The sequence below is a fragment of the Papio anubis genome, chromosome 7 (genome assembly GCF_008728515.1).
Source record: "Papio anubis isolate 15944 chromosome 7, Panubis1.0, whole genome shotgun sequence".
Classification (NCBI taxonomy): domain Eukaryota; kingdom Metazoa; phylum Chordata; class Mammalia; order Primates; family Cercopithecidae; genus Papio; species Papio anubis.
In genome coordinates, this window is record NC_044982.1 from 31516416 (window position 1) to 31529098 (window position 12683).

A 12683-nucleotide genomic window follows, 5' to 3' on the forward strand; every position below is an offset into this window, starting at 1 on the left:
CCCTCATTCTTGTATTTTTTGGATTTTGATTTTTGTTTGTTTGTTTGTTTTGAGATGGGGGCTCGCTCTGTCACCCATGCTGGAGTGCAGTGGCACAATCTCCTCCCACTGCAACCTCTGCCTCCCGGGTTCAAGTGATTCTCATGCCTCAGCTTCCCAAGTAGCTGCAATTACAGGTGCGTGCCACCATACCTGGCTAATTTTTGTATTTTTAATAGAGATGGGGTACCTCCATGTTGGCCAGGCTGGTCTTGAACTCCTGACCTTAAATGATCTGCCCCCCCTCGACCTCTGGTTTTTGTTTTTGAGCACTTTCTTACTTTCTGGCACTATAAGATGCTCCAGGCTCATTTTGTACATTTCCTTCCTCAGTCTTAGGATCATTTATCCAAGGAGCCCTGGTTGCTTTTATTGGAGAAGGGAATTAAGTCTGGGTGGATAGTGTTATTTTTAAGGCATCTTTTTCTGGTACTGTTTTTTTTTTTCTTTTTAAACTCAGTCGTGCTAGCAAGTGGCCAAAAGTAGTCCCATCCTTCCTGCAACTCTAGAGTAAGGCTGGAATTCTGTGAGCAGCCAGAGTGGGCTAGGATGGGGAGAAATGTAGTGCTTAGGGGCAGGGCAGAGAACCAGGTCTCACCTCTGCATTAGATCAGGTCATTCATTGTTAGGGAGGTTCACTAAAAGAACTCATTTGAACTGTGCTTGTATCTTTAGCGAGATCATGGTTGAAAATGAAGTCTGTTAGTTACAGTCCTTCTACAAGGACCTTCCTGATAAATGGTTGTTCGTGGTTACTTCCAGGAAAATTGTCCCTGAGATAAATTTGTGAGCTTTCATCAGAAAACAAATGATGTCTCTTTAGTCTTTTAATTTTGGCTTCCAGAAAGCTTAGAACCAAATTTATTATACAGTTATCATTTGCTCAATTCAGGTTATTGATAAGACTTATTTCTTCCCTCAGGTGAACTCTATTTCATTTTATTCCTAATTGCCTTATTGACCTAAGCTACTTATAGATCCTTTTAAAGTTTTATTTTGAATGTTTGGTAAAGGAATGAGAGCAATTTCAGTAGCAGGACCTGCTCAAAAATCTGTTTCCAGCCACTGCCTAGCATGGTCCAAGAAAATCCAATTTTAAATGAGTTTATCTTCCCAGTTACCTGTTTTCTCACTTCTCACAGGCTCAGTGTGAGTATTCACATATTCTTGACATCACCTACTCTGCATATAAAATTAACACTTTTTTTTCCTTTTTTTTTTTGAGATGGAGTCTAGCTTTGTCACCCAGGCTGGAGTGCAGTGGCACGATCTTGGCTCACTGCAACCTCCGCCTCCCAGGTTCAAGCGATTCTCCTGCCTCAGCCTTCTGAGCAGCTGGGATTACACGCACCTGCCACCATGCCTGGCTAATTTTTTATTTTTAGCAGAGACAGGGTTTTGCCATGTTGGTCAAGCTGGTCTCAAACTCCTGACCTCAAATGACCCGCCTGCCTTGGCCTCCCGAAGTGCTGGGATTACAGATGTGAGCCACCATGCCCATCCCCCCTGCTTTTTAAGTTGTGAACTTTGGTTTACTTTTCTTCAGAAGGTGACATCTAGAAACAGATCTTTATTCCCATTCCTTGATGTCACATGGGCAAATTTTATAGCTTGGTATTACCTTTGTTTAATTAAAGAACTTTATGATTATTATTATAAGTATCTATTGTTAAAAGGGAAGAAAATAATCCTTTTAAGGTCTTGCTGTTATAGTAGGTAAAAGTAGCAGTTATTGATTCACCAAGGTGGTTCTCTAGGACAGTTTACGAAGAAAAAAAAACCTCTCAATTCTTGAGAAACCAGATGGCCTTTTAAGGTGATCTATAATTAGAACATTTTAATTAAAGGAAATTAAGCTATCATTTTAGCCTATTAGACTTTGCTGGCTCTGGTTAGTCATTGAGCTTGGCCCAGTTTCCTATTCCCTAATTTTAGCTACCTGGTTTATGTAATGATGTTGGGGTTGGGAGATATGATTTTTGTTTTGTTTTGTTTTTCTTTAAGACTAATGTCTTGGCTCCTAAATAACTACAAAGTTATATGAACTAGATAGGAAACCCACTGATTTTCAGAAAAATCCTGAGATGTTTTAGAATGCCCACACAGTCCATATGAGTGAGCCCCACCTGAAAGTTCAGTTGTCAGGTTGCCTGCCTGGATTTCCAAATATCCGGATAAATTCCCTCGTGTAGTTGTGTCATCTGAAGGTTATAGGGAGTGTAGACATGTGGAGGCCCTGGGGGAACTTCCAGCATCATCACACACTATTTCTGGGAGGTAAATTTCGTGTTGATAAAAGGTGCAGGCTGCAGTGGTGCGCCCTTTGCCTTCAGCCTCTTGAAATGAATTTCAGTTTTTGCTTTAAAATGAGTCTTTAATGTTCTTCGGATGTCATAGAAGAGACAATGCAAATGGTTCTTCTGTGATTGCAGTTCCTCAGTACAGTGTGGTAGAGGACAATTTAAATAGTATTTACCCCTTTGGAGTACCAGTTGGAGATGTGATTTTCCTGGAGTCTCAGAAAAACATAGCAGATTTCTTAATTCATTTTGTAAGATACTTTTAGCAATGCCTTAAGAGTTTTATGACCTGCATTTAAGCTCTTTATGATGTAGAGAGACTCCTCTCCTTAAAAGAAAAAAAAGTTTTTGAAGGACACTGTTCATATCTTGGAGGAACCAATCTATTCTTCCAGGAAATAAAGTGGTTGGGCAAATGTGTGCCAAATCCTGCAAGCACTGTTAAATTCAGTTGTTTGTCCTAGGCCAATGACTTAGTCTGTTTCCTTGCCTTAGCATGGAGATGATGAAATCTGTGATGACTCTTTTCAGTACTTTCACCTTGATGCTTATTCCAGGCTGTCCTCTACCAGTTTTACTTACATTTAGACATTTTCAGCAACCTGTAATTCTTAATTAACTTCTTCCTTCAGAATTAAGCCAATGCAATGAGCAAATCTGGAAAGTCATGTTACCCAAGTTCTATTTGTCTGCAACTTTATTCATAGGAAAAAAGTCCAAATCCAAATTAGGGTTTCTAGATTGGCTTGGAATGTGAAAAATCTGTTATTCCTGCTGTCTACCTTTTTGAACTTCTTCTTTGCTCTTAAATTTTGTCTTTATGCTTTATGAAGTGAGAATCTTGGGTAAGTGAGTATCTTTGTGGGTCAACTGATTCTGAAGAAAGGAAGAGAGGCATCATACTGATGACTACACATTACTTTGTGATGGTTAGTTCTCAGACCTTTTTGACTTATATGTGTGTATCCAAGGTTCTAAAGTACTTTATTTATTTATTTATTTTGAGATGGAATTTCACTCTTGTTGCCCAGGCTGGAGTGCAATGGCGCGATCGCGGCTCACCACAACCTCTGTCTCCGGGGTTCAAGTGATTCTCCTGCCTCAGCCTCCCAAGTAGCTGGGACTACAGGCGTGCACCACCACGCCCAGCTAATTTTTGTATTTTTAGTAGAGGCAGGGTAGGATGGTCTTGATCTCTTGACCTCATGGTCCACCCGCCTTGGCCTCCCAAAGTGCAGGGATTATAGGTGTGAGCCACTGTGCCCGGCCTGAGGTAGTTTTTCAAATGTTGGGATTGCTTGTAAATATTTTAAAATTAGGAGATTTCAAATAAAAGTTAAAATATCTACCTTCTCTTGAAAAACTGGATGATCTGAAAACCTGGAGTGCCATGGCAGTCACTGGCTTTTCCTATGACACAGGCCATCTTTTCTAGTTTGCTATGTATGGCTTGTGCTGGTCCAGTATCAGTATGTTTCTCACTTGATCTCTGTGGGCATTTACTTTTTGGTTTTGTCCTGTAGACTCTACCTCTTTAAAATCCCTCAAACTCTTCAGTTCATGGGTTACTAAAATTTTTTTAATTAAATAAAATTGTTTAATTAAATACAATTTAATAAACTTTAAAAAATTAAATAAAATTTAAAATTATTTTAATTAAATAAAATCTGTCCCCTCTCTATACTGAAGGCCCTTCTCCTTTCTTGGCTGGAGTACTGGAATAGTGTCCCAGCCCACCTTCTTATCTCTAGGGTTGTCTCTCTCTCGTCTGTCTCCATAGTACTGGTAGCTTCACCTTTCTGAACTGTACATTGACTCACATCATTCTGTTTCAAATTCCTTATTGCCTTTCCACTTTGTACTAAATGAAGCTTAAACTCCTTAGCATGCTACTCTAGTTCTACATGATCGGGCCAGTACCTCTCCAGGCACTTAACCTTTCCGGGCCTCAGTTTCCTCCCATGAAACATGGGGGCAGTAATTCTTGCCAGTAGAGTTATAGTGAGGATTAAATTTAAAATGCTTATAAAGCAGCAACACAGTATTTGACACTTAGTAAGTCTTCAGTAAATACTAGCTATTAGTAATATGATAATACCATATTTTTGTTTATGTTTTTCTGAACCCAGACCTTCATATTTGCTGTCTCTTCTACCCTGAATGTCTTTACCCCTCTTTCCCTTGATTGAAATTCATCCTTTAGGATTCAGCTCACGTGTTACCCACTCCTAGATACACTCCCTGACCCTCCATAATCCCATGGCACTTGCGCATACCTCTGGTAGCATGCCTTGTACATTGCAGTGAAACGCTCTCTCTTAGCTTTATTGAGGTATAATTGACAAATAAAAATTGTTTATATTCAAGATATATAATGTGATGTTTTGGTATACATATACATTGTGAAGTGAATGCCACAATCAAGCTAATTAACATATTTTATCACCCCATACAAATGTCTAACAAATACATTAAAAGTTCCCCAGTATCGCTAACCATCAGGCAAGTGCAAATCGAAACCACTATGAAGGCATCTCATTTCTTATCACCCTCCTCGCCTCATTTAGACTCATAAGCCCTTTGAAGACAGGAACTATCTTACTCATACTTGTATCCCAGTGACCAGCACAGGTCTAGGTATCTTAAATGTTTGACAAATTAGGCCAGGCGTGGTGGCTCACACCTGTAATCCCAGCAGTTTGGGAGGCCAAGGCAGGTGGATCACTTGAGGTCAGGAGTTCGAGACCAGCCTGGCCAATATGGTGAAACCCCATCTCTACTGAAAACATAAAAATTAGCCGGGCGTGGGGACACATGCCTGTAGTCCCAGCAACTTGGGAGGCTGAGGTAGGAGAATCACTTGAATCTGGAAGGCAGAGGTTGCAGTGAGGGTAGATTGCGCCACTGCACTCTAGCCTGAGTGACACAAAGAGACTGTCTCAAAAAAAAAAAAAAAAAGGCCAGGTGCGGTGGCTTACGCCTGTAATCCCAGCACTTTTGGAGGCCAAGGTGGGTGGATCACAAGGTCAGGAGATGAGGACCATCCTGGCTAACACAGTGAAACCCCGTCTCTACTAAAAATACAAAAAATTAGCCACGCGTGGTGGCATGGGCCTGTAATCTGAGGCAGGAGAATCGCTTGAACCCAGGAGGCGGAGGTTGCAGTGAGCCGAGATCGCACCACTGCACTCCAGCCTGGGTAACAGAGCGAGACTGTCTCAAAAATAAATAAATAATAAAAATAAATTTAAAAGGTTGCCAAATTAGTAAATGGTGCTAGATGGCAGAAGACAGTTGACTAATACTAACTACTGTTTATTAGGGAATTTAGATGTGCCATAAAACTTTTTTTAGTTGATCTATCATTTCAAATTTATCTAGTAGTGATAACTTTTCTTTATTATCAATTTTTTCCAAAATAAAATAGCTTTATTATTATTTTTGAACATAAGTGATCCAGTGATACATGTCTTTTTGTTTGTTTGTTTTGAGACAGAGTCTCACTGTGTTGCCCAGGCTGAAGTGCAGTGGCACGGTCTCGGCTCACCACAACTTCCGCCTCCCGGGTTCAAGTGATTATCCTGCCTCAGCCTCCAAAGTAGCTGGGATTACAGGCGCCCAATACCACGCCTGGCTAATTTTTGTGTGTGTGTTTTTAGTAGAGACAGGGTTTCACCATGTTGACCAGGCTGGTCTCAAACTCCTGATCTCAGGTGATCCGCCTGCCTCGGCCTCCCAAAGTGCTAGGATTACAGGCGTAAGCCACTGCACCTGGCTGAGCCACCATGCCCGGCTACATGTCTTTTTAAAAAATGGAAAAAAAGGCCAGGCACGGTGGCTCATGCCTGTAACCCCAGCACTTTGGGAGGCTGAGATGGTTGGATCATGAGATCAGGAGATCGAGACCATCCTGACCAACATGGGGAAACCCTGTCTCTACTAAAAATACAAAAAAATTAACTGGGCGTGGTGGTGGGTGCCTGTAGTCCCAGCTACTCGGGAGGCTGAGGCAGGAGAATCACTTGAACCCGGGAGGCAGAGGTTGTGGTGAGCCAAGATCACAAAAAAAAGAAAAAAAAGTAAAAATATAAAGAGAAAGTCTCACCCCTCAGAAATAACTACTGTTATAAAGTACTTTTAAATATATAAGCTTAAATGTGTGCTACTTAATTTTCCTGATTAAAATTTCCCCTTAAAAGAATAGCATTAGAACATCCAGTTTAATGTAATGAAGCCACTACTTTTGTGTTCCACATTGCAAAGTAGCTTCCAGTCTTAAGTGATGAAATATGCTTTCTACTAAGACAGCCGCGTACTCTAGAAATGAAGGCTGAGATCCAGGCTGTTAAATTACCGTGGAATTCCCTTGCTTTGTATGTGGCTGTTTACTTTCCAGTATATGCCCTTTCTTCTGTGCTGATAGGCTGTTCTTTGGTAATAGAGCAGTTTAAGTCTGAAGAACTAAAGCTAAGGATCTAGAAGAAAGGAATAATCATTTATGGAAGCCAAGGATATCTTTTTTTTTTTTTTTTTTTTAGGATAAATTTCTCTCCTTTTTTTTGTTTTGTTTTTGTTTTTTTGAGACAGGGTCTTGCTCTGTCACCCAGGCTGCAGTGACAGAGCAAGCTTCCCCAGTAGCTGGGACTATAGGTGCGCACCACCATGTCTGGCTAATTTTTGTAGAGATGGGGTTTCGCCATGTTGCCCAGGTTGGTCTTGAACTCTTTTTTTTTTGAGATGGAATCTCACTCTGTCATCTGGGTTGGAGTGCAGTGGCACAATCTTGGCCCACTGCAACCTCTGCCTCCCAGATTCAAGCGATTCTCCTGCCTCAGCCTCCCGAGCAGCTGGTACTATAGGCATGTACCAGCCACTATGCCCAGCTACTTTTTGTATTTTTAGTAGAGATGAGGTTTCTCCATGTTGGTTAGCCAGGATGGTCTCGATCTCTTGAACTCGTGATCTGTCCGCCTCGGCCTCCCAAAGTGCTGGGATTATAGGTGTGAGCCACCGCGCCCAGCCAGGTCTTGAACTCTTGAGCTCAAGTGATCCTCCTGCCTTGGTGTTCCAAAGTTTGGGATTACAGGCATGAGCCACCATGCCTGGCCAGAAATTTCTTGTTTGTTTCCTGTGTTTTGTTCCCACTCTATGTAGCTGTTGACATAATTAACATGAAATTTGCAGGAATAGATCTCCTGGATTATCTTCTCTATGCATGCTTTTTTTCCTGCTGCCCTTGTATTGTGTGTCCTAATTTTATTCTCCACCCACACCCCTTCCCTATCAAATTTGTTTTATAGAATAAATGTGTTTTTATGTATCTTTGTCCCTCTTGTATAAGCTTTTGATAATTGTCTACTTTCATTTTTGTGACATGTTCCTCTATGCACAATGATACTAGTCTGCATCTATAAAGTGAGTTTTTGCCAATAAGTCCAGTGTATGTAACTTGGAGCATTAGCTAGAGTAACTTTTTGGTATGGTAAGAAATCTATAGCAGCAACAGATTTTAGCCTGCAATGTGATTAGACTACTTGAATGAATGAAATTTACTGTATTTGGATTTAATCTTCTAATCCAGTTTTTGTCTTTGGGGATGGCTGGAAGATAGTCATCATAATGAGAACTATAAATTGTCTTTCGTAGATAGTGTCTCTGTCTCCCCAGTTTCTGTAAGTTCTCTTTCTGAGTGTTATTTGCTGCCTATTCTTACTACATTTCTTATTTTAGATCACAGATTCTGCTGGCCATATTCTCTACTCCAAAGAGGATGCAACCAAGGGGAAATTTGCCTTTACCACTGAAGATTATGACATGTTTGAAGTGTGTTTTGAGAGCAAGGGTGAGTAATCAGAGTGTTTCTCTGGATTAAGAATCTTCTCCAACTCTAGTGCACTAGTGCTCCTTACTACTACAGTCAGCACTTAATATCCAGTTTCATTTGTATTCTTTATTTATTCTGATTTGAAGACCTGTTACCTTGTAGTCTTTGGAGCACCTTTTAAAAGGTCAACTAGTGGCCGGGCGCGGTGGCTCAAGCCTGTAATCCCAGCACTTTGGGAGGCCGAGACAGGCGGATCATGAGGTCAGGAGATCGAGACCATCCTGGCGAACATGGTGAAACCCCGTCTCTACTAAAAAAATACAAAAAACTAGCCGGGCGAGGTGGCGGGTGCCTGTAGTCCCAGCTACTCGGGAGGCTGAGGCAGGAGAATGGCGTAAACCCGGGAGGCGGAGCTTGCAGTGAGCTGAGATCCGGCCACTGCACTCCAGCCTGGGCGACACAGCGAGACTCCGTCTCAAAAAAATAAATAAATAAATAAATAAAATAAAAGGTCAACTAAGTGGAATGAAAGATTGAATAGGTGGAACAGAGGGAACTTTTAGGGCAGTGAAAATATTCTGTATGATACTGTAATAGTAGATACATATCATTATATGGTTGTCGGAACATTACATTTGGAATGTACACCAAGAGTGAATCCTAATGCAAATTATGGACTTTGGTTGATAGTGATGTGTCCATGTAGGTTCATCATTTGTAACAAATGTACCACTCTGGTGGGAGATGGTGATAATGGGGGAAGCTATGCATATGTAAGGGGAAAGGGAATATGGGAAATCTTTGTGCCTTCCTCTCAGTTTTGTTGTGAACCGAAAACTGCTCTAACAAAATGAAGTCTTAAAAAAAAGGCTGGGCATGGTGGCTCATGCCTGCAATCCCAGCACTTTGGGAGGCCAAGGCAGGCAGATCACTGAAGGTTAGGAGTTTGAGACCAGCCTGGCCAACATGGAAAAACCCTGTCTCTACTAAAAATACAAAATTAGCTGGGGAGGCTGAGGCAGGAGAATCACTTAAACCCAGGAGGTGGAGGTTGCAGTGAGCAAGATTGTGTCACTGCACTCCAGCCTGAGTGACAGAATGAGAGTCCATCTCAAAAAAATAAACAACGACAACAACAACAAAAAAAACTGGCCAGGCATGGTGACTCACTCCTGTAATCCCAGCACTTGGGAGGCTGAGGCGGGTGGATCACCTGAGGCCAGGAGTTCGAGACCAGCCTGGCCAACATGGCAAAACCCCGTCTCTGCAAATACAAAAATTCGCCGGATGTGGTGGTGGCACATGCCTGTAATCCCAGCTGTTTGGGAGGCTGAGGCAGGAGACTTGCTTGGACCATTCTGAGAAATGGTGTTTAGGCGATTTTGTTGTGCAAATATCAAGTGTACTTCAAATATCAGGTGTACTTACACAAACCTAGATGGTATAGCCTACTACCCACCTCAGCTATATGGTGTAGCCTATTATTGCTCCTCGACTACAAACCTGTAAAGCATGTGACTGTACTGAATACTGTAGGCAGTTGGAACACAATGCTATTTGTGTATCTAAACATAGAAAAGATATAGTAAAAGACAGTATTATAATAATCTTATGGGACCACCTTCATATATGCAGTCCGTCCTCGACTGAACTGTCTTCATGCAGTGCGTGACTGTACTGTGCTGTGACAATCAGGGAGGTAGTTGGAAGACTGTATGTAAGAAGATATCCTGATCATTTGGACCAGGTGGGGCTGTGAACTGCTTAAGTTTCACAACTTTTTCAGTGAGGAAAGAAAATCAAAAATTTGCATTACATCTTCCGTGGACAATGGCATAATCAGGATTACACATTGGATTTGGGAGAACAGAACACTCTGGGTGCGACATTGTGTTTTGTTTTGTTTGTTGTTTTCATGCTCAGAAGACACTGTGGCTTGTCTTACTTTGCTCTCAGTCTTACCCTGTGCAGTCTTATTTATATTTCTTTGCTTTCAAATTAATCTTTCCAATCTATCCAAAAGAAGTTGTTTTTTTTTTGTTTGTTTGTTTTTTGTGAGACAGAGTCTTGCTCTGTCACCCAGGCTGGAGTGCAGTGGCGCGATCTTAGCTCACTGCAACCTCTGTCTCCTGGGTTCAAGCGATTCTCATGCCTCAGCCTCCAGAGTAGCTGCAACTATAGGCACGCATCACCATGCCTGGCTAGTTTGTGTATTTTTATTAGAGATGGGTTTCACCATGTTGGCCAGGCTGGTCTCGAACTCGAACCTCAAGTGATCCACCTGCCTCGGCCTCCCAAAGTTCTGGGATTACAGGCGTGAGCCACTGCACCCATCCCAAAAGAAGTTCTTTACTGTCTTTCAAACATGCCGTACTCCGATTTTAATATCTGAGCCTTTGCTCATGCTTTGCCATCTGCCTAGAGTACTTTGCCTAAGTCCTGCCTTTAGGTGTTCCCTCTTTAGTGAAGTCTGTCCACAACTACTGTCTTCCCTCCTCTTCCCTTTGCTCCATATTGGGATTGTCTGAACCAGTTCCTTTGGCTTAAAATTTTACAGTGCTTTGCATTTTCACTGTAGTCGTTTTGTGTATATGTCTTAGATCCCAGTTGAATTATTTGAAGGCAGGGATTGTATCCTGGCTTAGTCCATTTTGTGCTGCTATAACAGAACATCACAGACTGGGTAATTTATAAACAGTAGAAATTTATTTGGTTCATGGTTCTGGAGTCTGGAAAGTCCAACATCAAGGGGCCACATCTGGTGAGGGCCTTTTTGCTGTGTCACAGTAACATGGCAGAAGGTATCACATGGCAAGAGAATGCACAGGAGGGCAAGAAGGGGCTGAACTCACTTTTATAACAAACCTACTTCTATGATAATGACATTAATCTATTGATGAGGGCAGAGCCCCATAACCTAATCGATTCTTAAAGGTCCTGCTTCTCGGCCAGGCACAGTGGCTCATGGCTATAATCCCAGCACTTTGAGAGGCTGAGGCAGGAGGATCGCTGGAGCCCAGGAGTTCCAGATCACCCTGGACAGTATAGTGAGACCCTGTCTCTACAAAAAATACAAAAATTACCTGGCTGCGGTGGCTCACACCTATAGTCCAGCTACTGGAGAGGCTGAAGTGGGAGGATTGCTTGAGCCTAGCAGTTCGAGGCTACAGTAGGCCATGATGGTACGTGCCATTGCACTCCAGCTTGGAAGACAGAGTAACAACCTATCTTAAAAAAAATTTTTTTAATTAAATAAATAAATAAAATTAAAGGTTCTACCTCTCAACACTCTTGCATTGGGGATTAAGTTTCCAACACATGAACTTTGAGAGGGGCACATTTAAGCCATAGCATGTCCCTTTAAAATCTCCAGCACAGTTCTAGTACTTAGTGAGTTCTCAATGAGTAGTTACTGAATTGACTTCAGTTCATTTCAGAAAACTTACAGTGTCTCTCAGGCATCAGAGGGTACAATACCATTCAGTGTGGCTTATGGTCTCAGGAACCCCAGTGCTTCAGTGGTACTGTGTATCCCAGAACTTCTGATTTCATGCAGGCAGTTGTAAATTTTATAGCTAGGTGAATTCCAGGGGATTGGGGCTGAACAGTTTTCTGGGGCTCTTTGGGTCTTTTCCTTTCTCCTACTTGATGATTTAAGATTAGTATGCCTCTTTGATCCAGCTGAATCAGATCGACTCTTCTAACATGAACTCTATTATAAGAAGCATCCCTGAGATTTGAACTCTTACTGTAAAGTTTTTTTTTTTTTCTTCAGCTGTTGTAACTCTTTTAAGGGCTTAGTGGGAATAGCTCTGTAACATTGTACTCCTACTGAAATAGGCCATACATTGATCAAAATGTTTGAATTAAAGTGGAATATTAGATAAAACTTATGTTCTTTTCAGTACTTAGATTTATGTTAAGTAAATCTAAGCTTAGCACATACCCAATAATCCTAATTCATCATGGCCTTCCCTCAAAATTTGACAGGGCAACCTTTTCAGATGTGGAAATACGCATTTTCAGCCGAAGTTGTTGGCCACTATCTCTTGATTTATATGCCACTCAATTTCACACTGTTTTGATTTTTGAGTTTTATTTCCCAATTCAATAAGCCTGTGTGTTTTCCCTTCTGTTCTGTTCCTCTGTAGTACCAGTTGCAGTATCTTGTGTCCTCGCCTGCTCAGAGATGTTTGCCAGCAGCATGTTCTTGTTGCTTTCCGGCACCCCACACAGATAGAGGCTTTGTCTGGAATGTTTGTGATTTTAGCCAGAGCCAAGAATTTTCTGCAACTGAGCAGGGGGAGGAGTTGTGGCTGTTTCCCTCTATTGAGAGGGTAGGGGTTCTGGAGAGGGAGGGCGGGTGGGTGGGTGGGTAATTTCCCGGAATTTTAAGTATTCCACACAATGAATCCTTTGATTTCTTTCTCAGGAACAGGGCGGATACCTGACCAACTCGTGATCCTAGACATGAAGCATGGAGTGGAGGCGAAAAATTACGAAGAGGTATGTCCTGCTGT

At 41.8% G+C, this 12683-nt stretch overlaps 1 protein-coding gene across 1 annotated transcript in view; it reads left to right on the top strand.

The window, feature by feature from the left end:
• Nucleotides 1-12683, top strand: part of TMED10 (transmembrane p24 trafficking protein 10) — a 43839-nt gene that overhangs the window by 14889 nt on the left and 16267 nt on the right. The window contains exons 2-3 of the mRNA XM_003902066.2: nt 8070-8181; nt 12596-12669. Of these exons, the coding sequence (XP_003902115.1) occupies nt 8070-8181; nt 12596-12669 (186 nt within the window). The remainder of the gene's footprint in view (nt 1-8069; nt 8182-12595; nt 12670-12683) is intronic.